Source organism: Hyperolius riggenbachi, chromosome 1 (assembly GCF_040937935.1).
Source record: "Hyperolius riggenbachi isolate aHypRig1 chromosome 1, aHypRig1.pri, whole genome shotgun sequence".
In the NCBI taxonomy this organism is placed as follows: Eukaryota; Metazoa; Chordata; class Amphibia; order Anura; family Hyperoliidae; genus Hyperolius; species Hyperolius riggenbachi.
Window position 1 is genome coordinate 657,090,382 of NC_090646.1, and position 26,927 is coordinate 657,117,308.

General features: G+C 46.4%; 1 protein-coding gene across 3 annotated transcripts in view; it reads left to right on the forward strand.

Moving 5' to 3' along the window:
* PIK3C3 (phosphatidylinositol 3-kinase catalytic subunit type 3) overlaps nucleotides 1-26,927 on the forward strand; it is a 206,968-nt gene that overhangs the window by 67,510 nt on the left and 112,531 nt on the right. For all 3 annotated transcript variants that reach the window (XM_068252072.1, XM_068252086.1, XM_068252078.1), the window contains 8 exons: nucleotides 5,766-5,920; nucleotides 7,523-7,610; nucleotides 8,974-9,041; nucleotides 10,602-10,707; nucleotides 11,202-11,318; nucleotides 13,798-13,932; nucleotides 15,818-15,946; nucleotides 21,259-21,328. In XM_068252072.1, coding sequence (XP_068108173.1) covers nucleotides 5,766-5,920; nucleotides 7,523-7,610; nucleotides 8,974-9,041; nucleotides 10,602-10,707; nucleotides 11,202-11,318; nucleotides 13,798-13,932; nucleotides 15,818-15,946; nucleotides 21,259-21,328 — 868 coding nt within the window. The remainder of the gene's footprint in view (nucleotides 1-5,765; nucleotides 5,921-7,522; nucleotides 7,611-8,973; nucleotides 9,042-10,601; nucleotides 10,708-11,201; nucleotides 11,319-13,797; nucleotides 13,933-15,817; nucleotides 15,947-21,258; nucleotides 21,329-26,927) is intronic.

Genomic DNA, 26,927 nt, shown 5'->3' on the forward strand with positions numbered 1-26,927 from the left:
AGCTGGTACAGCGTGCAGCTCACCAGGGCCGGAGTTTTGGAAAGGCCACAAAGGCCATGGCCTTGGGCGCTGAAAAGGCAGAAGGGATGCAGGACTTGTGGAGAGATAAGAGGCTGCATGTCAAAATCGCCTCTCCTACTCCGAAGCCTCCATGCTTTGCTGCCCGCACAGCCTAAATTCCAGAGCTCTGTGCATCCTCCTTACTTCCTGGTGTGCGATGATACAGCACTTATTCCTGACTCCAGGAACATACAAGATTAAGTTTAGTGCAAGGGTAGTAAAGATTTTTTTTTTTTTAACCACTTCACCCCGTAGCGCTTTTTACACTAAAGGACAGGAGCAATTTTCACCTGTCAGTGCTCCGCCCTTTTATTCGCCAATAACTTCATTACTATTTATCGTAACAAAATGCTCTATACCTTGTTTTGGATTTGCCACCAATTAGGCTTTCTGTGGGTAGTACATTTTGCTAAGAATTTTTCTTTATTCTAAATGCATTTTAATGGGGGGGGATGGAAAAAAAAAATCATAATTTCTCAGGTTTTGGCCATTATAGTTTTAAAATAAAACATTCTCCTGTGGATGAAACCCACAAATTGTATTTGCCCATTTGTCCCAGTTATTATTCCATTTAAATTATGTCCCTATGACAATGTATGGCAACAATATATTATTGGGAAATGTACAGTAGGTGTATTTTTTTTTTGTCTGATCCATAATTAAAAGCCCCTATGTAGTAAAGTAACATAACCTCATGAAACTATTTACGGTGGAGTGGGAGGCGCGCACAGGTACGCAGCGGCGGCAGGAGCGAGCAACGCATTAAAACGTCCTGGAGCGGTTAACAGGCTCTAATAGGATGTTTTAATGCGTCAGCTTGTCAGTAAGTGGTTAAACCAGAAAGGTTTACATTCACTGAAATGTTCTTAGTGAGGGGAGTCCTGGCCAGGCATTGGGGTGGTTGTTGGAGTGGAGTGAGGGGGAGGGGGGGTGCGATAGGGAATTACTGTACTTGTAGGGGACTGATAATACTTGTTGCTGACATAATGGCAACAGCTATGGGTTCACTGTTGGAATACTCCTCTCCCAAATTAGAAGGGTGAAGAGTCACGGGATCGATTTTTATATAAAAACATGTTGTAGATGTCGGCATTGTCTTAGCAGCAGGAGTCGGCTTGCGGCGAGCAATGCTGAAGGGTTAAGGCAGAAGCTATTAGTGGTGTTGTTGCAGCAGGAAGATGTCCATCTCTGCACTTGTCAAACACTGACCCCCTCCTTATAATCTGATAGAAATTCCATTACTTGTTTGAAGAATCCTATTGATTCTCTGCGAACGGGTCAGGCCTCTCATTTCTGAGCGCGCGCCACCGGCCAGCGAGATTCAATTTATTTCCAAGGTTCGCTTTAACCTTTGAGCCGCAGACCGCCGAGCGAAAACATAGATTTTTCTCTCGCAGAGCAGAAGTCGTCCTTTTTGTCAAACTTAGGGAAAAAATAAGTGATGAAGCAGATTTTAATGAGATGAAGGGAGCACGGATGTCACCGGCGCAGAGAAGGGGGAGAGGCGCGAGGTGTGAGACTTATCACTGCCGCTGTTTCAATTTTCCGAGGAAGGGGATCCTGGAGTCTTTGTTAAGCTGTATCGTGCAAATTAACCGAGGTGGTTATGTCATGCAAGCTGCACCCCCGAGAGAGGGCAAGTTATAGGGCACATCCCACCAAACTGCTACATATACAGCGCATGGGGAAATCTATAGAGGAACGGTTTTATCTGATGGTAGATACAGAGGAAATTCATTCTTCTGTGTAGTAAGCGGAGTAATTCATTCCCATTCTAAGGGAAGCGTAAATGTATGGGGTGACTTGGCACTTTAAAGGGAACCTAAACTGAAAAGGATGTGGATTTTTCCTTTTAAAATAATACCAGTTGCCCGACTCTCCTGCTGATCCTGTGTCTCTAATACTATCAGCCACAGCCCCTCAACAAGCATGCAGATCAGGTGCTCTGACTGAAGTCAGACTGGATTAGCTGCATGCTTGTTTCAGGTGTGTCATTCAGCCACTACAGCAGCAGGACTGCCAGGCAACTGGTATTGTTTAAAAGGAAACATCCATATCCCTTTCAGTTTAGGTTCCCTTTAAAGAGACTCTAATAAAAAAAAGTTCCCCCGGGGGTTACCCGCCTCAGGAGGGGGAAGCCTCAGGGTCCCAATGAGGCTTCCCCCTCCCCTGTAGCTGCAGGCAGGCCAGCGCTGGCTCCCCCGAAGTCTCCGGCAATCCTCCCTCGACAAGCCCGACAAGGCTTGATATATTTACCTTCCCTGGCTCCAGCAGGTGGCGTTGTTGTGGCTCTCAGCACGGAGATAGGCGGAAATAGCCGATCTCTGTCTGGTCCGACCTACTACGCAGGTGCAGGAGACTTGCCCCTGCACAGTAGAGCTGCCCAACAGCGATTGGCTATTTTCGCCTATCTCCGAACGGAGAGGCGATACTGCGCCTGCACTGGAGCCGGGAAGGTAAATATTTGCATCCCTGCTGTTCGGAGGGGCACAGCGAGACCACTGTGGGACACAGGAGGACAGGGGAAGCCTTGATAGGATCCGGAGGCTTCCCCCACCTGAGGTGAGTACCCCCCAGGGGAACTTTTTTAGTTACAGGTTTTGTTTTGTTTTGTTTTTTTAAAGAAAACCGAGCCAATGGGAGTCCAGATGGCATAATAGGTCATAAAAAGGTGACTAATCACAGATGAAGGGTTACACAGGGGCAACCGACTACTTTAGAGTGGAGTGGGGTGATACATCTCCACCTGCCTCATGTCCAGCCTGGACTAGATGCAGTCACACTCTTGAGGAAAAATATGATGACCTCTATTGTGAGGCCACTCTATACCGTTCCAACCAGAAGGTGCTCATTACTTTTCTGTCATTGCTGCTGGCACCGTCATTGGCCAGAGGAAGTGGTCGCAGACCATGATTTTAAAGGGAACCTAAACTGAGGATATGGATTTTTCTTTTTAAAATACCAGTTGCCTGACTCTCCTATTACTTTTAGTCACAGCCCCTCAACAAGCATGCAGATGAGGTGCTCAGACTAGATTAGCTGCATGCTTGTTTCAGGTGTGTGATTCAACCACTGCTGCAGCCAAAGAGATCAGCAGGACTGACAAGCAACTGGTATTGATTAAAAGAAAACATCCTTATCCCTCTGTTAGGGTTCCCTTTAACACTAATGGCAACTGTTGGATGGACCCAAAGTCTGGGTCAATGGATATTCTGCCAACAGACTTTAAAATCTCTAAGTCCCTACCAAAAGCGGAAAGCAAATGTATTAAGCTACAGAATGATTATTTCAACATAAAGGAAAGCCTTTTGCTTACAAAGTCATCAGCTGGCATGCGTGACTGTAACCTCCCTGGTGGTGGTCATGTCGCTGGATTGCGGTTGAAATGTAATCTGTATGTCTGTGGTCGTCTTGCGCAGCCTCTCTGTATGCAGAATAAGACTGCTTTCCTATTGATTTATACCTTGCTTTCTCAAGAATAGATCTTGCTCTATTAGCATCTACTTTTTATGGATTTGCTCTGCATACATTGACCTGGGTAAGAATTTCCTCTCCTGCATCCCAAGGATGTCTCTGTGGCTGGTGGCAGCTCTGAAGTCGCGTTGTCCTGCTCTTGTATTCAGAGGCCGTTAGTATTATACTCTGCCGAGATGTCATGTTAGACTACTGACCTTTCCGGGGTTTAAAAACAGATTGACCATTCTTTTCCGAAATCAAGTGCATCTCCCTAACTGGTCCGTCAGTCATATCACTGCTGTTCTTCAAATAACTCCAGTCAAAAGGTGTGCAGACCCACAATCCGTGTGAAGGCGCTGGATAACGGCACAACACTATCCATGGCATCAACACGGTGTGCGAGCGGAGGTGGTAGCTGGTGCAGGCACTGAGCCCGAAGCCCAGCGGCAGAAGGGAAGGGTCCTGGTGTCGTGTCAGAGGTTTCACCCCACTCCCAAATTACCTGGCACCTAGTACCGGTAATTGATTAGTTGTCAAACTGGGCCACTAATTGATAAACTTACCATCTTGCAACTCGGAATCGGTCAGATTTCTGCAGAATGCTCATCGGAGATTTAACCAAAAGCTTGTGGATGGTGATTGTTGCCAGCTTATTAGAGATTTTGGTTATACTGAGAACAGATGGCCATGGAAGGCCTTAGGTTAGAGACAGAATAGTTTCAATATTCTTTCCAGGCCCTGCATTGCTGAGAGGTAATTCCAGCTGTTGTGTGTAGCTGGAAAGTGTAACGGTTAAGGCCTCTGACACAGGAGACCAGGGATTCAAATCGCTGCGTTTCCTGGTCAGTAAGGAGACATTGGGCAAGACTCCCTAACATTGCTACTGCCTATAGAGCGCGTCCTAGTGGCTGCAGCAGGAGAAAAGCACAAATATTCTGTCTTGTCTTGTGTCTTTTTATTAGCCGGTATGCTAGAGGAGTTGTAAGAGGACTCTTAAAGAGTAACTTAATACCTATTCTCCTGTGTTAAACAGTTTAGAAGGAAGCCAAAAAGGCAATACTGAAGTTAAAAATCTTTCTTTTGATGTGTGCTGAACTGCAAGGCTGTTAGAACCAAGCTCTCAAAAGGACGAAAGGCCGCATACCATACTGCAAAGCATTCTGGGGCTGCTTGGGTCCTCCCCTCGGCTGCTAGTGAGAAAGTACAGGCTCATGTTACAACAGCGTAGCACTGAAAAATCTCCGGGCAGAGTACACTGCATGAGTCCGCTATTGTTCCTAGCCACATGGCTAATCAATATTCTCTGCACAGTAGCAGCAGGGCGGATATGATGACACATTTGGCTTCATACAAGACAGACAAACATGGAACCTGCCATGAGCTGTCAGGAGCATCATTCTCTGCAAATACTATATGAAAAATTCTGTGAAATCCAAACGTGGACAGTGAAATGCATATGTAATGTAAGTACAGCCAATCTTTAGCTACTGATATGTTTTTTGTCTCTGAGACCCTATACCTAACAGCTCCTCTTTAAGCTTAAGATGCGTATCTAGTGTAATTGAAAATCTGTTCCCTGTGATTTGTTTGTTAAAAAATAAAATTTAATCCATTAGCAGCTTCAATTGAGTTATCTCATCTTGTTTGAGATAAGTGCCATGCTTTTGACATCAGTCGGCAGAACTTGTTGTGCTGTAAATTCTTGGAATGCTTTGATCTCTCTCTGCTAGCAGAAAATATAGAAACTGAAAGCAGAGGTCATCTGTTTTCTCAAACTTCCCCCTAGTGACCATAAATGCACATTACAGCAAGACTAATTAGAAACAAAGGAAATGTAACCAATAAGGAAAAAAATGTGCTAAAATAAATTGCCCTGGAGCACTTGGAAGCCTTTAAATAAATTGGCTGCTAAAGGATTAAAAATAATAAAAAAAAAAAAAAGACAAAAAAAAACCCTTTAAAATCAGGGTGTGAGCAATTTACCCACTCCAGATCATAGGGGCGACACCTTCTGCAGGTTATTAGAAGTGCAGCTGGACACACCTACTGGAGAATGAGAATAGTGACTGCAGCCAGAGACTCCCACTGGGGAATACTGGAGTTGTTGACAGTCACCAGCCAAGTATGATGACACCAGCAGGTAGAGGAGGATAACTGCAGCTACAAAACCTTCACCTGGTTTTATTACACTTTTTTTTTTTTTTTTTTTTTTTTTTTTTTTCCCCCTCCTTCTTTCCCCCCCCCCCCAGGACTTGCTGATGTACTTGCTGCAGCTGGTGCAAGCTCTGAAATATGAGAACTTTGAGGACATAAAGAGTGGATTAGAGCCGACCAAAAGGGACAGCCAAGGCACAATGCTGGAGACTATGATGGCGTCAGGATTAAACCTCACGGATGTAGATAGGTGGGTACAATCTGTTATAAAAGGAGCAGAAGAGTAGGGGGTCTGCACTAGATGATTACTCGACGACCACTGAGGGTATCGGTGAGTCGCTGGGCCTCCAGAGAAACCAGTAATTCCAGCAGTGTAGAAAACTGGGTCTGGGCAACAGGAGAGGTACAATGCAAATCACAAATGTATCCCATCCTCCAGGGGTGTAACTAGTGGGGTGCAGCGCCTGCGGTAGCAGAGGGGTCCAGAGCTGTTAGGGGACCCTAACTACTACTTTACTCCCTCTGATATAGGGGTCCATCCTTCAGATCAGGTGTTTTTGTGGCTACACTTGTTATGGGTGTGAAGATCATGATGTCCATACATTATGACCCTTGCAAGATGTGCACCCCCCCCCCCCCCCCACTATAAGGGTCAGAAGGGTATGCAGGGGAAACGGTGTAAACATTGGTGGGCTGTATCAGACTTTCATGGGGGGGGATGGGTGGGGGGGTTGATGATTTGTAGTTAAACCCCAGGCATCCGCAATACAAACTGAAAAACAGTGTAAGCGGCGGTTTTTACTTGCTTCCTCAGGGACCAAACTCCAAATGGTGTTTGGCCTCTGAGGAAGCGAGCGAGACTCTCAAAACAGCCACTTGCACAGTTTTTGTATCTGTGTTGAAGATGGAATAAATTGGGGATTTTCACAGAAATCCTGTGTATTTGCAGGAAAAAAAAAAACTACTGTTAGAGACACTGAAGCGAGACTAAATCTTCAGCTCTCACATATAGCAGGGGCACGTGTGCCCTTGCTAAAACGCCACTATCCCGCGGCTAAACGGGGGTCCCTTCACCCCCAACCCACCCCCCGCAAAAGTTGGTCGCTAGGTTGGTCGTAGATTAGCCCTTCCTGGAGGCAGGGCTAACGGCTGCAGCCCTGCCTCCAGTCGCGTCTATCAGACGCGCATCGCCGCCTCTCCCCCGCCCCTCTCAGTGAAGGAAGACTGAGAGGGGCGGGGGAGAGGCGGAGATGCGCGGCTGACAGACGCGCGTGGGGCAGGGCTGAGGCGGCTAGCCCTGCCTCAATGCGGAAGCGCTCCCCTGCATTACGGAGGGGATTTGGGGGGACAGGGACCCCCGTTAAGCCGCGGGATGGCGGCGTTTTAGCAGGGGCACAAGTGCCCCTGCTATATATGAGGTCTGAAGCGAGATCTATTCTCGCTTCAGACTCTCTTTAAGTAGGAACCATATAAAACAACCAGAAGGTTTGTCAGCGCCAATCTCATCAGGTTGCAACACCATGCAAATTATATACAGTTTGCAAATGGACCAAGCAAATTTGGCTGTTGCCTTTTGAATGGTCTATGTGCAAGCAGCATACATTTATATAAAGCTGGCAGAAGATTTCCCTCAGCACAGAATTATAGCATCTCGAAGAGCATCCCTATTTCTTACTTTGATGTCCAGATCACAGGACTGTATTTGGGATATATTTTGAGGATGGCGGGTGATGCTTTGGGCTAGTCAGGTGTGGCATTCTGTCCCTGTGGTGACACTGGTTGTGTGGAGTGCGTGATTGGCACAAATCTGATCATAGTGACTTTGTAGATAACCTTTTTGTTCCTTTTTCAGTTCTCAAATCCTGTCCAGCGCTCTGCCGTCCTCCTCACCAGCAGCTGCTGCCAAAGCCAAGGATGGGCCTGAAGCGGACAGTCTTGAGGTACGTTGGTGTGTGTTAAGCCGCCGGTGGAGAAAGGGGAGGAATCGCCCGATGCTGGATACACCTGCTTGCCGGTTGCTTAAACAACCGGGCAGAAAAAGCACAAACCTACCCCCAAGCCCCCTTGTGCAGCATAAAATACTCACCTCCAGCGCCGACCTCTAACCTTTGTGTAGCTCCTATGCTATTGGTTTTCGGGTGTCCTCCATTTACGGCTTTCAGTGCGTCACCTGACCTGTGTCTGGTCACAGGACATGCTGGGAGCCATACACAGAGGATGGCAGAAAGCCGCGAGGAGCTACAGAAAGGTTAGAGGTCACTGGAGGCTCAGTGAGTATTTTTATGGCCCGCAAACCTTCCAAGAAGAAACCCCAAAACAAAGTCCCTGTTATCCCTCAGGCATGCCGGTTAGTTGAGACGTCCGGTTGCCTGAGTTCTGGATAATGGGGACTTTGCTGTATGTGCCCCTTGGTGGTTCCTTACTCTGTACAGAGCCACGGAATATGTTGGCGCTTTATAAATCAATAATAGTAACAATGTCTGTCGGCACAGGCTCTATGAAGGTGGGGAAAAGAAATTGGTTGGCATTGGGGCTTTAAAAAGAACCTGAAGGTGTATGGCGCCTGCTTTGTTTTTTTTCTTTTTAAACCATACCAGTTGCCTGGCAGCCCGCATGATCTTTCCGGCTGCATTAGTGTCTGAATCGCACACCTGTAACAAATGGGCAGATAATCCAGTCTGACTTAGTGCAGCTGGAGCAAAAATAGTGACCCTAGGGCAGTTATCTGCAAACTTGGCTCTCCAGCTGTTAAGGAACTACAAGTCCTGCAATGCATTTGCCTTTATGAATCATGATTGTGGTTGTCGGACTCCTGCAATGCCCTCAGCGCCATTACATTTGGCCATCAAGGGGTTTCCCCACTTTGCATTATGTTTGGCCCACTCTAGACTATTAGGGAAGCTATATTGAAGGTGAAGACCTAGAACACTTGGGAACCATATGGGGAGGGAGGGGGAAGCACTAACCACCAGGGAACTGTATAGGGGAGGGAGGAGGGCCATCTGGGAACTTTTTATATGGTAGGAAGGTGGCCAGTAGGCATTGAGGTTGGCCTGTGACTAGGTCCCAGTGTTCAATGTCGTCCCACTTTGTATTTCCGTTTGACACCCCTGTCCTAGATGAAATATACCCAAGAATAGTTTGCGAACAAAAACAGGAAACCAGGTGTGATCTGCAGCTGCCTCTGTGCTCAGTTATTCAGCAGAGGTCCGCTTTCCCTGGCCTGTACTGAGCTGCTCATGCTGCTGCTGATATGCTGTTACTTACTATTGTCTGCATTCATGTGTCATTTCTACCCTCCAGCAAGATCTGTGCACCTTCCTCATCTCCCGAGCCTGCAAGAACTCCACCCTGGCCAACTACCTGTACTGGTGTGTATCCAATGACCACTGCTTGTACTTCTGTCTGAATGGGGTATGTATTGGCCATTTCTACCTCTTCCATGTAGCATGAGGGCTGACAGACTTTGAATACTATAAACAGATTTTGTACGTAAGCTCTCATACTACATGGAAGAGGTAAGATTGGCCAGCCAAGATTGTACGTATGTACCCTAAGGGCTCTTACACAGTAAGATGTTGCGTTTGATGTGACGTTAAGGTCGCACAACGTGCCCCTAATGCAACGCATTGAAAGACTAGTACTTGGACGTTATGTAGCCCTGTGTTTTGGTGCGCTGTTTTCGTCGCACAGTGATAGAAAGAAAACGGCGCATGCGTAAAAAAAAATACGGAGTATGTGCAAACAGTCTAACGCAGCTAAAACCGTGTATAACGCATAGCATGCAGCACTTTCATTTAACGTGCAGCATTAGACACCAACGCAATGTGGGCACTGTGAACAGCCCATTGATTTTTCATTGCCTTGAGTTATTGTGCGTTACATGTTGTTGGAACGTGCGACTTTAACATCCCACTGTGAAAGAGGCCTAAAGCTCTGTACACACACTAGATTAAAGTTGGCCAATAATGACCACCTCAGTCGATATTCTGGAGTGTGTACAGTGGTCTCCCAACAGCCACTCGGCAAGTGAACCACTGGGCAGATCAACTTGCTCACGCGACGGCCTATACCTGTGTGCACGCCGCTCACCCTGCCCACCATGTCATGTCTGCCGCCCCGATGTCCCTCTAAATGTTCTGTGTGTGTGTACATGTGCCTTAAGCCAGTCTTGGAATAGATCCTTTAGTTTATGGGACATAGTGAACACATTGGCCTCAATTCACCAAGCATTACTGCATTCTATGATAGAGAAAACAGCTGATTTTACTGATCACCTTGCTAAATGCCAATTCACTAAACCTATTACTGCACTGGAAGGCAAAATTACCGACTAGTGAGGTAAATGCCTCAAATGTCAAGAAACTGCATTTCACAAAGATTAAAGCATTCGGGAAATCAAGTGAAAGTATTTGGTATTTACTTACAGCTCTGAGCAGCCGTATCTCACAATCTCCATGCGGTAACATTGACTTATGTAGCAGACAGTGTATAGGGGAGCCACACCGCTCTTCTTCTTCTTATCCCATTTGATCCAATACTGTGGTGGGCAGGACTTCAGAATGGCAGCGCAGGAGGAGGCCAATAAAAAGGCTTTTCTATATCCATTTAAATGTGCATATCTATACACAGAAAGCTCTCTCGTTAGCAGAGATGCACATCTAAAAGGATGCACAGCTTTCTACAGCGAGCAAGGCTTAGTGAATTGAAACAGGTTTTTTTTTGTTCGTTTTTTTTTTTTTTTATATTACCAAACTTCTTGGAAGTTCAGAATTTGGGATAAAAATGTAAAATACCGAATGTGGTATTTTTACCAAACTTTTTTTTTTTTTTTTTCCCCCCCTCAAACTGCCTTTAGTGACTTGAGGCCATTGTGTTCTCTTGGTGTATTGCTGTCTGTCAGTGCACTGATCAGTGATTGTGTCTGTCAGGTACGTCATAGTGGAGTGTGAGGATCAGGACACGCAGCTCAGAGACCCTCGCACACATGAGATGTATCTGAATGTCATGAGGAGGTTCAGCCAGGCACTACTGAAGGTAATGTGGAGAGATGGAGGTCTTCCGTATCCTGAATGAGCTGTTATTGCTGGGGGGAGTGGGGTAATCTTCATCCTAACTCATATCGAATTTCAGGATCTTAAAGTTGTTTATCTTGACATGCGGCTTCAGAAGAGCCTTGAGCTTCTTGGGGTTACATACTGGGCACACTTGGCGTCATGGGTGCATCTTGTAACATGGGTGGGGGTGTAAGATTGTATTATTAATCACAATACTATTTGAAGCACAGTAACCACTGATACTGTACTTGTAGAGTTATATTTGTAGACAATGCTGTTGATATTGTGTTTTTCTGAAAGTTACGGCCTCTGAGTGGTTGAGCTATTAAACGGCTGGCATGTGTGATTACCCACAATGCTGTGCACAGAGCCTGGCTTCTGAAGCGGGCAGACAGATTCATCAGCCCATACAGCATATGACACATGTGAGTGATAAGCGTGCGGACCTCATTCCTGCTCTCTTCTCTGACTCAGGGCGATAAGTCTGTGCGAGTGATGCGCTCCCTGCTGGCGACGCAGCAAACCTTCGTGGATAGGCTGGTTCATCTCATGAAGGCAGTACAGCGTGAAAGTGGCAACAGGAAAAAAAAGGTAAGATTGTCTGTCTGTGTCCACCCCTGACAACACTCCAATCCTGTCCTGCTGCAGCCTGGCGTTCCAGGCCCACATTGTGCAGATCCATTACCAGGGGCCTCGAGGAGGAATAGATTCATGGCAACCAATCAGGTTCCACAAACTGCTTGTAAATTAAAACGTAAAGGACATCTGAAGTGAGAAGAATATGGAGGCTGCCATATTTATTTCCTTTTTAAACAATACCAGTTGCCTGGCAGCTCTGCTGATCTGTATGGCTGCAGTAGTGTGAATCACACCAGAAACAAGCATGCAGCTAATCTTGTCAGATCTGACAATGTCAGAAACACCTGATCTGCTGCATGCTTGTTCAGGGTCTAAGGCTAAAAGTATTAGAGGCAGAGGGTCAGCAGGGCAGCTGGGCAACTGGTATTGCTTAAAAGAGTGGGATATGGAAGCTGCCACATTTATTCCAACAGTTGTCCTTTAACCTCCTGAGCGGTATGGACGAGCTCAGCTCGTCCATCACCGCCGGAGGCTGCCGCTCAGGCCCTGCTGGGCCGATTTGCTTCAAATAAAAAGCAGCACACGCAGCCGGCAATTTGCCAGCCGCGTGTGCTGCCCGATCGCCGCCGCTCTGCGGCGATCCGCCGCGAGCAGCGGCGAAAGAGGGTCCCCCCCAGCCGCCCGAGCCCTGCGCAGCCGGACCAATCAGTTCCGGCCAGCGCTAAGGGCTGGATCGGAGGCGGCTGACGTCAGGACGTCGGCTGACGTCCATGACGTCACTCCGCTCGTCGCCATGGCGACGAGGAAAGCCAAACAAGGAAGGCTGCTCATTGCGGCCTTCCTTGTTTGTTCTGGGCGCCGGAGGCGATCGGAAGAACGCCTCCGGAGCGCCCTCTAGTGGGCTTTCATGCAGCCAACTTTCAGTTGGCTGCATGAAATAGTTTTTTTTTAATTGAAAAAAAACCCTCCCTGGCGATCTCAATAGAACGCCGGGGAGGTTAAAGTGACTCTGAACACAACAGAGATCAGATGATCTGTGAGTTCATTCCTGTATGCTGTATTGGCAGCAGTGTCCATTCTATTTCATGCACCCCATATGCAGGTACTGGTTTATTCCATGGAATCTTCTGAGCAAGCAAATAGCAGAAAGCTTCTCCTCAACTAGTACTGGCATGCCGCTTGGTCTGCGCACTCCTCATTGGTCAGTGCCCCGTTTAGGAGGATTTTATCATTTCCTGTGATCACCACTCCTCCTTATTGTTTGGCTTTAATTGATTATCCCCTTATATCTGAGGTGATGATGGCCATTTGTCAGCTTGCAAAGGGTGAAGATATTGGCTGACCTAGAAGAGAATAGTAAAGTATTTATTCATCTATTTATACACTTTCATTAGCTTTCAAGGTAAAGCGATGGCCTTGGGATGTCGTCGGCAGTGAACTTCCATCTCATGATGCCAAAGGGCCATTGTCATTCACTTGGCATTATGGTTTTAGTGTGGGCAGTGTAACGCCCGGTACCCCTTTAAAGGTCTACTGTAGTGAGAAGCAAGGCTGTGGAGTCAATGAGTTGAAGCAATGTTTAGTACCTAGAGTTTGTGGCTTCATAAACTGAGTCGAGTTGGATGATTTTTGTACAGACTCCACAGCATTCGTGAGAATATGGAGGCTGCCATATTTATTTTTAAGCAATACCTGGTAGCCCTGCTGATCTATTTGGCTACAGTAGTGTCTGAAGCACACCAGAAATAATTATCTTTTTCAGATCTGATAATAATGTCAAATACCTGATCTGCTGCATGCTTGTTCAGGGTCTATGGCTAAAAGTATTCAAGGCAGAGGATCAGTAGGATAGCCAGGCAACTGGCAATGCTTAAAGGATACCCGAAGTGACATGAGATACACATGTGTATATACAGTGCCTAGCCCACAAATAACTATGCTGGTCCTTTTTTTTTTTTTTTTTTTTTTTTCCCCTTTCTCTGCCTGAAAATTAAATATCATGTGTTTAATTGGCTGACTCAGTCCTGACAGGAAGTGACTGCAGTGTGACCCTCACTGGTAAGAAATTTCCCTTTTCATATCTTTCCTGCTCTCAGAAGCCATTTTCTGCTGGGAAAGTGTTTAATAGTTGGAGGGTCACACTGTAGTCACTTCCTGTCTGAGTCAGGACTGAGTCAGCCACTTACATACCTGATATTTAACTCTTTAAGACAAATAAAAAAGGAACACAGCATAGTGATCTGTGTGCTAGGCACTGTACTACTACTTACACATGGCTATCTCATCATGTCACATGTCAGTTCGGGTTTCCTTTAAAAGGAAAGAAATATGGCAGCCTCTATATCCTTCTCATGACAATAGTCCTTTAGAAGTAAATCTTAAAGGAGCTACATGTAGGAGATTCACAAGTCTGTATCTGATTTTCTGTGTTTTGTAAAGCTGTGTGTTTCTGTTCTGCTCCCATAATGCATTGCACTGTTGCCGTTCTCAGAACGAGAGGCTGCAGGCGTTACTGGCAGACAACGAGAAGATGAATCTGTCAGAGATGATTGAGCCCATCCCTCTGCCTCTGGAGCCCCAGGTGAAGATCCGAGGAATCATTCCCGAGAAAGCCACACTATTCAAGGTACGCCTCCTACGCAGCATGGCACCATGTCTGCTCCCATAAATCTCTATAAACTTATTAAAGGGAAACTTCAGCCTAAACAAACTATCATTAAGTTACATTAGTTATGTTAATTTAAAATAGATAAGTAATCTCTTACCCATCTTGTTTTAAAAGAAAAGGGCAAATGTTTGTGATTTCATGAGGGCAGCCATCTTTTTGGTTGAAAGGAGGTGACAGGGAGCATGAGACACAGTTCCAACTGTCCTGTGTCCTGATCACCCCTCCCAGCTGCGCACGCTAGGCTTCAAATCTCAAATTAAAAAGTCACCAAACAGCAGATGGAGAACCTCAGAAATCCCATCATGCTTTGCACAGCATCAGGGGAAAAATGCCCGGGCAGTTTTCTTCTGTGCAGCTAAAACTGAAGCTTGGGTAAGAAAAACAAAGTGCTGATGCTGTGAAACTGTTAAAGAAACACCAGGCCTTTTCAGTGCTGCGGAGTAGATTTTTAGTCTGGAGGTTCACTTTAACATCTCATTGGCCATTCCTGGGCAGATGGGATTGGCGAGTAAAAAAATGAGGTCATCAGTGTGAGTGTAGCAAGCTATTAGTTTTGACTAGGTACGTCAGGCAATGGGGCCGCTAGAAACTGAGAAGTGGGTATCCCAACTCTGACAGCACTTACCAGTACACTTGTCTATTTAGGAGAGGAAGCTGCATGCAGTGTGGCCTAATCTTATTAATCGTATTTATTTGAATTTATAGACTTTAGCGACACATGGTGAAAAAAAAAAAAACAAATCCCCCAGGGGTGTACTTTCCTCGGCTGGGGGAAGTCTCTGGATCCTAATGGGGTTTCCCCCATCCTCCACAGTCTCTCCGTTCCTGCGCTGTCAGCCACTGAAAATCCTGCTGGGCTCCAGGTTCACCTCTTGTACAAAACCACAGCGCTTTGGCACTTAATTTTCTGCTGGTCACCATTCCCCCAAAAAAAGCACAGATGTTGGTCACTTATTTCTCAAATTGCTCAGGGACTCTTATTGCTCAGCGACTGTTAGCATACATAACGCATATAGTGCGACAGCGCGCACAGAAACATCCATATGTCAGCAATGCCCAGTCTCCAGTTCCTACCGGTTTCGGCCTTTCGCCCTCCTCCGGGAAATTCTAAGGGTCCCTGTTGAAAGGACCCCAGAAGTAAGTGAATGTATGTGGAATTCCTTTATGGATCTGAATAAATTTGTGGCTTTGTTTAAGCAATAAATGCCCAATAGTGGTGATTGTCACCCACATATACCTTTTTTGAGCAATGTGGTGACCTGCAGAGAATTGAGAAAGTGCCAAAGCGCTGTGGTTTTGTACACGAGTTGACACCATGCTGGAAGTGGTTACCAGAAGCAGCTGGCAGAAAGCTTAAAGTTATTGGAAGGAGCGCCTGTATTTTCTACTACTGGGGCGCCAGGTTCATAACGATCCTGTGTGAGCCTCGTGCATTCGCAGTAGCGGCTTTCGTTTGATTTCAGGCAGAAATGGCTGAGCCTAATTGGATCCGCTCTATGCAGGTGCGGACAGTGTGCCTGCGCGGTAGAGCACATCATGGCTTGGATACGGTGACCCCTGTCATTTGGCTCTGCCTTCTGACACAGGAGACCTGGGTTCAAATCTCTGCTCGTCCTGTTCAGTAAGCCAGCACCTATTCAGTAAGGAATCATTGGACGAGACTCCCCAACACTGCTACTGCCTATAGAGTGCGCCCCTAGTGGCTGCAGCTTTAAATCAGCCAGGAGAAAAGCATGATATGAATGTTGACTTTTGATGAGCGTCTGTTCGAGGCTTTAGTCCTCCCATCGCTGTGCTGTGCTTGCTTTTATTCCCTGTGCTTTTTATTTTTTGCCTCCTGCAGAGCGCTCTGATGCCTGCCAAGCTGTATTTCAAAACAGAAGACGGCGGTAAATATCCGGTCATATTTAAACACGGGGATGATTTACGGCAGGACCAGCTGATTCTGCAGATCATTTCCCTGATGGATAAGGTAGGTGGGACTGATTTCGGTTTGTACTACGATGTGTACAGTGTCATGGGGCAACTTGCATTTAAAGAAAATTGATAACAGAAAACAAAAAACCCCCCAAAAAACCTGGGGAACACTTGCCTCTGGATCCTAACAAGGCTTCTCCTGTCGTCCGGTGTCCTGGCAATCCAACAGTACGAAATCCCCTGTGCCGCCCCCTTGTTACCATTATACGTTGTCAACTGGCATGCAAACACAATGTGCACGGACTGCACTGCATTTTACCCCACACGTAACACGGTCTCGCCACAAATTGGATATAATGTGAGCCTAAGATAACGGATGGTGTTCCTTCCCATTAGGCTGATCGCCACATGAAAGATGCTCAACTGTCCCGTGGATTTCTGGTTCTACCGCCGCCATTCAGTCCACTGCAGGGGATCGGTGACCAGCAGAAGCATGGGGCACCTCATTGGTTTGCAGAAAAACAATAGAAATCCTTCAGCAACAGGAGAATACTCATTGGTTCATGATGGGTATATGAGAATCCTCCCAGTTGCTGGGTAGGTTTTACAATTCAGCAATTAAGTCCCACCCTTCCTGGTCTCCGGGATGAGCGGCTAAAGAGAGGGCAGGAACGACGCAAATGCAGTGGATGGAAATGGCGGGTAAGGTGAACGCCGGCACATTCTCAGCAGAAGTGCTTACCGCATCCACTGCATGATCCACCGCATCCACTGCACTTAATTCACACAGATGGCTGAACTGCACGCTTGCTGCATTCTTGCTCGGGTACTATAGGCCGAGGTTGAGCATGGCTGCCAGGCAACTGGTATTGCTTAAAAGGAAATAAATATGGCAGCCTCCATATACCTCTCACCTCAGGTTCCCTTTAAGGTTCTGTAAGGAGTCATTTCTCCTTCCCGACGGAACTGTTAATTACAGAATAAAGTGTGTTTTATCTGCAGACCTACAATTAACAGCCGGGCGTATTGCAGTTATTGGTTTTCCCCACCATTAACAGATGAGGGTTTAATTGCCATACTCCATCAGATGTCCAACAATCAATTAGTCCGTTCAATTGCTTGCTTATTCCCTGCCTGTCAGGGCTGCCTGTTCTGTATGAATGGCGCGGGTGACTGCTCTGTGGCGGTTGGTGGATGTTTGGGTTGCTTTAAAGAGAACCTGTAACAAAAAAAAAAAAATCTCCCTCTGGGGCAGTGCTGTCCAACTGGCGGGCCACATCCTTCTGCTATGGCAGTGTTAGCCCCCGAGTCCCCAGAGCTGAGGAGATTTAAAAAAAAAAAAAAAAAAAAAAAAAGTTTCCCCCATTCCTCGGCTATAATGTAATATTTCCAGCCCCCCTCCGCTCCCCTCCCCTCATTCCCCCGTGCTGCCACCGTCTCACCTCTCAGATCGGCGGTGGGCAGGAGATAGGAAGGAACCAGCCACACCGGCGCACGGGGGACTTTAAATGCTGGACGTGACCGATGATGTCACTTCCTGCGTTTAAATTCACCACGCGGCTGCCGTGTGCTGGTGTCTGGTTCCTTCCGATCTCCTGCCCACCGCCGATCTGAGAGGTGAGGCGGTGGCAGCACGGGGAAATGAGGGGAGGGGAGCTGAGGGGGGCTGGAAATATTACATTATAGCAGCCACTCTGACGGCGTTTTGTGGGTGAATCTGCAGCCGATCTGAGTGCATTTTGTGGGCGACATCTGCCAGCCCACCACCATGTGGCCTGGGAAAAAACTGCTCTCCATGCCCGCGAAGTTGGACAGCACTGCTCTGGGGGGGATACTTGCCTCGAGAGAGGAAAGCCTCAGGGTCCCAGTGCGGCTTCCCCGTCCCCTATATTGCCTGAGAAATTCAGCACTGGCTCTCCAAAAACTTCCTCGCCAAAGGCTAAAAAAAATACTGTGCATGAGCAGCAATATTTACCTACCACGATCCTGCACAGGTGCACTAGTGGCTCTTTGTTTGGGCTAAAATAGTCAAGCCCAATCGATCCGCTCTACTGCGCAGGCGCAAACGACTCGCACCTGCTCAGTAGAGCCGATACGATGAGGCTCAGCTATTTCCGCCTTAGCACAAATGAAGAGCTGCTACTGCGCCTGCACTACATATTTTACATATTTTCCTTGCCGCTGCTCTGGTGGTCGCAGCACTGTATTGTAGGAACGGGGGAAGTCTAATTAGGATCCTGAGGCTTCCTCCTGCCAAGGTAAGTAACCCCCAGAGGCCTTTTTTTTTTTTTTTTTGTTTTTTTTTTTGTTTTATATACAAATTTTCTTTAACCACCCTGGCGTTCTGATAAGATCGCCAGGGAGGCCGCGGAAGGGTTTTTTTTTAATATAAAAAAAAACTTATTTCATGCAGCCAACTGTAAGTTGGCTGCATGAAAGCCCACTAGAGGGCGCTCCGGATGCGTTCTTCTGATCGCCTCCGGCGGCCAGAAATAACACGGAAGGCCGCAATGAGTGTTTCGCTTACCTCGTCACCATGGCGACGAGCGCAGTGACGTCATGGACGTCAGCCGCCTCCGATCCAGCCCTTAGCGCTGGCCGGAACTTTTTGTTCCAGCTACGCTGGGTTCAGGCGGCTGGGGGACCCTCTTTCGCCGCTGCATGCGGCGGATCGCCGCACTGCAGCGGCGATCAGGCAGCACACGCGGCTGGCAAAGTGCCGGCTGCGTGTGCTGCTTTTTATTTGAGCCAAATCGGCCCAGCAGGGCCTGAGCGGCAGGCTCCGGCGGTACTGGACGAGCTGAGCTCGTCCAGACCGCTCAGCTGGTTAAGGGCCTGACAGAACCTTGGGTAAAGTCACATATCTGCTCTGCAGGCAGGGGACACACTTTCAGTCTTTCAGTTTTCTGCACACCATGGGCCATATGCAATTGTCTTTTTCACCTGAGTTTTCACCTAGGAGATAATTTTTCATCTTTGATTTTAAATACATTTCCAGCACTTTTCAACTAAAAAAGTACCAAAAGGTTGGTGAAAAAGTACTATCAAAATTATTTTAATCATTTTCTTGCCTTCTGTGGGCTTAAAGGCCGTTTTATTGACAAGTTTAAAAATATCACCTAGGAGAAAACACAGGTGAAAAAGTGAATTGCATATGGGCCTATGTGTGTTTGTATGCAGTAAAACGTGCATATTTTTTCACAGCAGCTAATGTAATTGATAGAGAAAAGTGACAAAATGTGCAAAGTTATCCCGCAAGGATGTTTTTTTTTTTATTTTTTTTATTTTTATTTTGCCGGCGCGGGAAAAACATGCTTTCTCAATTTTTCTGTGCAGAAAACGCGCACAAAAAAAAAACGCACAATAGCCATATCCTGAAAGCGTGAGGGTGTCCGAACTCCCTAGCAGCGAAGGTCAGTGACTTTCATGCAAGTTGTATGCCGTTTGGAAGGACACCAATCAAAATAGACAGGAAGTTTGAGTGTGCAAACTGTGTGCAACTTGGATTTGGGCCAAAGAGGAACCATAATCACATATGTAAAACACTAGGCCTGATTCACACTGGCACTAAAACAGTCCACAGATGCAAACAAATCCAATGTTTACCTGCGGATCCATTCACATTCGTCCGATGGAATAGATCCTGTTCTGCCTGCTCCGTTGAACGGACCGCAACTCTGGTGCTGCTGTTTGTTTTTGTTTTTTTTATTTTTTCCCCCGGAGTGCGGAGCCCAGCGGAACAGAATTGTACACCGAAGCACTGCATTGGGGGTGCAATGAGAAATGGATCCTGTGGTACACACTGACTACAAAACAGACTGGTCTAGCCAGCAAAATCTGCTTTGGTAATGGGGGTCTGGGGGGCATATGGCAAAATGGTACTGTAACAACTGAACTGTAACTGAACAGATCCGTTCTAACAGATAATGTATGTATTACTGTACAGTGCTTTGTAAAGCCACATTTTCACTTGTTGGCATCTCTGCAGCAAGTGCTGGAATAACAGCGCAGGTGATTTGGGCGCAGCCGGCGCCACCATAGGCCATAATAGGAATTACAGCTATAGCAGCGCACACTGAGTAACTTAGACACTGTCAGAAGACAGAACTGAAGTTATTTTTAAAACACAATAATGCAGGCGCCAGCAATAGCTGGAAGCCAAATTACATTATTCCCCACCATCCATGGCAGCCTGGAGGGGGAGTAGTAATTAACCTCCTTAGCGGTAGCCGCTACCCGATGCGAAAGGAGCCCCCCCGCATACCCCGTGCGCAGCCTGGCTAATCAGTGCCAGGAAGCGCTGCGGGGTGGATCGGGACTCCGGATGACGTCATGTCGATGACGTCATCCCGATCGTCGCCATGGCGACGGGGAAGCCCTAAAGGAAATCCTGTTCAGAACGGGATTTCTGGACTGGCTAATGCGCCGGCGGCGATCGAAGGGTAGGGAGGGACGCCGCAGGGAGGGGGGAATCATGTAGGCTAGGCTAGCTACATGATTTAAAAAAAAAAAGTGCTGCGCTGCCACCCTGGCAATGTTGATAGAATGCCAGGGTGGTTAACACTGCCGGGACTTCTGCAGGAGCAGGGTCAGCCATATACCGGCTGTATCGTGCACCCAAGTCTCCTGGCGACGACTTTTATACGGAAGCTTTGTCCCCAAGACTTGTGCAAGTACACATCTGAATCTCCCCCAGCAAAATGCAAATGGGAAAAAAAAACCCTGCAGAAATACAATGTTCTGTATTTATAGAACTATGGCATCTTCACGCACCGCATCTAAATCCCCATATCCATGCTATGCACAATAACATGAATATGGGGATTCAGATGTGGTGTGTGAAGATGCCATAGTTCTATAAATACAGAACATTGTATTTCTGCAGGGTTTTTTTTTCCCATTTGCATTTTGTGCCGCCTTCATGCATTTCCGTTTCGCTTGCTGTTGGATTGCAAAAAAACAAAACACAAAGCATAGATTTGCATTATGTGTGATTCTGTGTACTCTCAGACTAAGCCAGGGTTCACACTAATCAAAAATCACATGTGAAATTGCAAGAAAAAGTCTTCGCTGAACACACAATGAGTCGATTGAGATTCACACTTTTGTTAAATTGTATTTTCACATGCACGAAAAAAGTGCTTCTTGCAGCATAAATTGGCTCACTGCATGTGAATCCTCATTGACTTTCCTTAGCTGAAAGAAGGCGCGTGGAAAAACTCGAACGCACACAGTGCCTGTAAAATGTTCATGTGAACAAAGTTTCTGCACTGATGTGTGACCCCTGCCTTATGATTTTCTGTTATCCGCACCTCTTGCGGTCCAAGTCTTCTGCCCTCTGAGTGACCACACTTCTCTTTGTTACAGCTCTTGTGGAAGGAGAATCTTGATCTGAAGCTAACTCCATATAAGGTCCTGGCGACAAGTACCAAACACGGTAACCACGCTAAACAGACTTTTTAGTTCATTGTGATTGTGTGTAAAGCAAACTCTAAAAGCAATTCAGATAAGGAAGTATAAACATTGTATAGATGCAAAAGGAGTCCAGAATCTGCTCTGCCCTGCACACTACATCCTCCTGCCATACTACATATCCCAGCATACCCGCACTACAGCAGGAACTATGACTGCATTTTCATTGAACGATCACTTTTAGATTTGTTCATGGTCTATTTGGGACATTGGAGTTTTTCTGCCAATCCAATCCCACTTATCTGATTGCTTGGAGCGATTCTTTACTGAAAATTGCACTCTTGATGGTCAACTTTAAGATCCGTACACACACTGGTCGGCGCGCAAACTTCCAACGTCCCTCAAATAGCTTTTTTTTTTTAATAGTTTTTATTAAAGTTTTAATAGTTTAAAATAAAATGCATTTAAATGCAAATTGTATGAGTATGCAACTGAATTACCTGTAGTTCAGGAGATCAGTTATGGTGGCCACTAATGATTCAATCTTTTTCATCCAATCTTACCATTTCTATGTGATATAAGAGAACTGCCTAAATGATCCCTTCAATATATATTCACTAGATTTACCCCTATACTGCATAGATTTGATACAATTGGATGAGAGTGTATGATTAGTGGCCAACTTAAAGTACTTACGAGGCAAAATGTAAAAAAAAAAAAAAAGTTAAATCTCTGCATGAATTTTGAATGCACGGAGGATGCCATCCGCGCCCTCCGTGCAGTTCTGCCGGGTTCCCGCTGCTCAATTGCCCCCCGGGCCGGCTCCCGATCCCACAGCCTGGGTCATGGTTTTCCTGCCTCCTCAAAAATGGCCGCCGGAGGTTGCTACACTAGACAGCCTGTAGCGTGGATCGAGGGGGAGGCCCTAGAGCTGCGCAGCCGCACTCGTGTCTATGTGGACTGCGCAGCCGCGGCAACCTCCAGCGGCCATTTTTGAGGAGGCAGGGGAGCCTGACCCGGGCTGTGGGGTCGGAAGCCGGCCCAGAGGGAGATTAAGCAGCGGGGACCCGGCGGAACTGCGCGGATGGCGTCCTCCGTGCATTCAAAATTCATGCAGGTACACAATTTTTACATCTGGCCTCGTAAGTCCTTTAAAGAGAATCTGTACTCTAATATTCTTACAATAAAAAGCATGCCATTCTATTCATTATTTTCTCCTGTGCCCCTCTGTGCTGTTTCTGCCACTCTCTGCTGCAATCCTGGCTTGTAATTAACAGTTTTAGGCACTGTTTACAAACAAACTAACCAGCTTCTAATAGGCTCAGCTAAGCATAGTGTGTGAGTCATTCATAGTGTGCAGGGGGCCTGCAGAGGGTGTGTATCGCTTCTACCAATCACAAGTAGCCCTGCAAATTCCACACAATCAAGCCTTAGCCCGACAAACAGGACAGAGGAAAGATACATTGATTTATTACAGAGACAGTGCAGTTAGGAAAGACTGCAGTAAGCCAGAGCAGATTAGAAAAGGCATAGGAACTTATAGGATAGAAGAACTAAGGCTGAAAAATTTGTTACAGAGTCTCTTTAAGTCAGCAGGAAACCAACAAATCTAAGATATCTAGGCAGTTTTAACAGTCAAACAAGATGGCAACAAATAAAGAATACAAGTACAACAGTAAACAACGTTCTTAAATATTTGTTAAAGAACACATTAACTATATTAGGCTAACCATGGACCACTAAAATTTTTATTGACTTGTCAACCTGCCCTCTAAATAAGTGAGGTGAAATTTTCGGTGGTTTGCCTCATCAGAGTGAAGGGGTATGGTGAAAGGAGTGAAAAAGAGTGTGTGTGTGTGTGGGGGGGGGGGGGGGGGTGAATAGCTGTTATAAGGAACCAATAGATATGCTTAAATATCCTTCCATCATCAAAGGTTTTATTAAATGGCATTTCTGGGCACATGATGTTCATACACAGCAATATTCTAAATGACGGTTGTTCAAAAATTGCACGTGCAAACAAAACTGACATTTCACACGACATGTGGCGCATGCTCTGGAACAGTCATTTGAGCTTTTACACACTGACCAACTGCACAATATCTGCCCAAGAGTCATCTGAATTGATCCGCCAGTTGGATCAGGCAGAATACCCAGTGTCGGTCATTGTAGTCGTTTTCTTTTTTTTTTTCTTTTTTTTCTTTCTTTTCTTTTTTTTTTAGCTAGTCGTCCGAAGGGTGAACTTTTTTTGTTTGTTTCATTATGGTTTCATCGAATCTGGAAATAGACTCCACTCCTGTAGTCCACCAATCGATGTGCCTGGTCACTGAGTCCCACAGCACTAGGCTCCTATTCGCTGTGCACTTCAAGTAGCAGTCCCCTATCAGGTCGGCTTTGCATGATGGATGGGGATTGGTCACCTCAGACGGATATACAATGTAATTGGTTAAACTCCATGCTGAGAGTATATAAAGGTGACCATGTTATGTGTATTAGACACTGGCAGAGCTTGATAAAGGAGGGTTATTGCAACCTGTCAATGTGTCTATAAATTAAGAGCATTAATACGAAGTGGATTTGGTTTTTTTTCCATTATGGTTTCAAATTGCTTTTAACGTGTACAAGGCATTATAGAGAACCTAAAGTGACAGTAAGGTGTCCAGTTTAACTTACCTGGAGCTTCTTCCAGCCCCTGTAGTCCTCCTAGCTCCTCGTAGTCTTTCCGCTTTCTTCCCTTCAGCCGCTGTGCCCCTCTGAAACCTGACCGACTCAGCCAGCTGCAGGCTTCTGGGCATGCTCGGTAGCTGGAAGCTTTTGGCGCATTTGGACTTTTTTAAACAGCGGGAATGCAGTCGAGGCACACGCCATCTCTGGGCCATGCATGCAGCAAAAGGAAGAGCGGAAATACGATGCACCAGGAAGACTACTGGGGGCTGGAAGAAGCCCCAGGTAAGTTACTCGGGACCTTATGGTCGCTTTACGTTCCATTTAAAGGAATACTATCAATACCCAAGTGTTCTAAAATGACAGTGTACAAATAATGTCTAAGTAGCTGTGTAAACATTTTCCTACTTTTCATGTTAAATATCAGAGGCAAAAGCTGTAATTTCTAGCAGAATATATCCACTGCGCTCCCGTTCAGAAGATACTCCTCCTATAAGAGATGAGCACACTATACATAGCGTGATACTGTATTTGCACATCCACACTTCAAAAGCCCGTGCAGTGTGAGCAACCAGTGCATCCACTCGTGTCACCACCACCCGTAATTGGAGAGGCTCACCAGATTCCAGCCACCTCGTTTTTCAGGTGGATCTCTCGCTTTATGTTTAATGCCTCACCCCGGCACATCAGTGAAGCATACCCGTTTGTAGATGTAAAGTATTTATTTTCCTCATAAAAGGTCACTAAAATACACATAAAAATCCTCATTGCGCAGTAAGTTAAAACATTTGGTACATAACTGCGCTTCTTGCGCCTACTAGCAACTCACAAGCTCCAGAGTAGGGATAAGCATAACAGCCCGGTGCTCTTAAGGCCCTTGCAAGCGTGGAGATAGTTGCCGTGCGGCGTCCCGCTAGCCACAGTCCCCACGTTAATCCGAGCTTCCTCTATCCACACACCGATAGACTCTGGGCGTGTTTGCGTCAGGCGTACTGGAGGTATTTCACCATTGGACAACCCCACAGCGAACCCATTGGACTTACTATTGAGTTATTGAGTAATTGAGGTGTTTGGGTTATATGATTGGCGCTGCTGATTGATATACATATAAAAGCTGTAATTTATTGAGGGTAGGATTTAGCTATATTGGGACAAATCAATTGCAGAAGGGGTGTCTGCTTCAATGCACAGCCAGAGTTGCATTTCAGACTACAGAAAGCAAATATCAAACATATCAAACTCTGAAAGCAAAAACAGTATGAAAAGCTGTGACAATTAGTTAATTTCCTCTGCTCTCTTCACACACGTCAGTCAGAAACACAGGAGCTGCAGCTGTTGGGAGCTCTCTCTCTCTATCACACACAGAGCTACACATAGAGTTAACTGATGAAGTGTGAGGGGAATTTCCCCTCTCCTCATGGCTCAGTCAGCCGTCAGTTTTGGCGTCAGTAAAGTTTGAAAGTATTTTGATAACAGCAAACAGAGGTTGCTACTAAAATGTATACACCAGTACTTAGCAGCACTTCCCAAACAATTCCTGTGTCTGTTGAAAAAAATATGTGAATCGATCGTATTCATTTAAGCCTGTAGGGGTAAGTGCCCAGCTGTAGGCAAGCAGGGTTATGCTGGGAATACACAGAATTTTTTTTTTTCTCCAAGATAGATGGCTCGATAGATAATTTCAGTCAGGTCCAATCCGATTTTGATTGTTTTCGGATTGATTTTTCTCATGTAAGTGAATGGAAATCTATCCGAAAAACTATTGGAAAGTCGATCAGCCAGCAAATCTGTCAGAAAACTCCTTTTGTATTCCCAGCATTTCACAATGGGATTTTGAACATTCAAAGTTAAGTGTTAAAATGAATAATTTCAAATTTAACACTAGTCAACATGATTGTCTTGGTGAAATGTAGTTGTTTTATTTTCACTTGGGTTTGTGCACACCCTGTCTGCCATTCTTGGGTAACTATTAGTAACAATCTTTAAAGAGACTCTGTAACATTAAAAAGATCCCCTGGGGGGTACTCACCTCAGGTGGGGGAAGCCTCCAGATCTAATGAGGCTTCCCACGCCGTCCTCTGTCCCACGGGGGTCTCGCCGCAGCCCTCCGAACAGCCGGCGACAGGCCCGACTGTACTTTCAATATTTACCTTTGCTGGCTCCAGCGGGGGCGCTGTGGCGGCTTTCCGTTCCGAACTACACGGAAATACCCGATCTCATTCGGGTCCGCTCTACTGCGCAGGCGCAGGAAACTTGCGCCTGCGCAGTAGAGCAGATCCGACGGCGATCGGGTATTTCCGTGTAGTTCGGAGCCGACAGCCGTCAGAGCGCCTGCGCAGGAGCCAGCAAAGGTAAATATTGACGTCACCGCTGCCCGGACTCCACGGAGGGCTGCAGCGAGACCCCTGACGGATGGAGGACGGCGTGGGAAGCCTCATTAGGATCCGGAGGCTTCCCCCACCCGAGGTGAGTACCCCCCAGGGGATCTTTTCATGTTACAGATCCTCTTTAAGAAAGTGGTATAAGGTTCTCCTGTGACTCCTCCAGACTAGTGATGGGCATGTCTAAGAGAACTCATGGAGGAGCATGTGATTTGTTTTGAGGTTTGCTGAGCTCTGATTTGCTGTGATAACATCCTACTTTAGCACATGATCATGGCTAGCAAGTCAGGGACATGCATATCTATCACCTGACCTAACTGATCGCATGCTTCTACAAGAGTTCTCCTAGACATGGCCATCGCTACTCCAGACCTGTCCTCCTCCTGTATACAGAGCAGCGGTCTATCATTGAAGTGCTCTTAGCTCTAATGTTGGCCTCATAGCTTTTATTGGATATTTTGTTGTTTTTCTAATGGAAGCCTGTAGCAGAAGTGGCCTCTCTGAGCTCAGGGCAAGGTCGGAGCACAACAAATGGATGTTTTCACTCAGGATTTATAATGGGAGCAGCTGTTCTCTGTA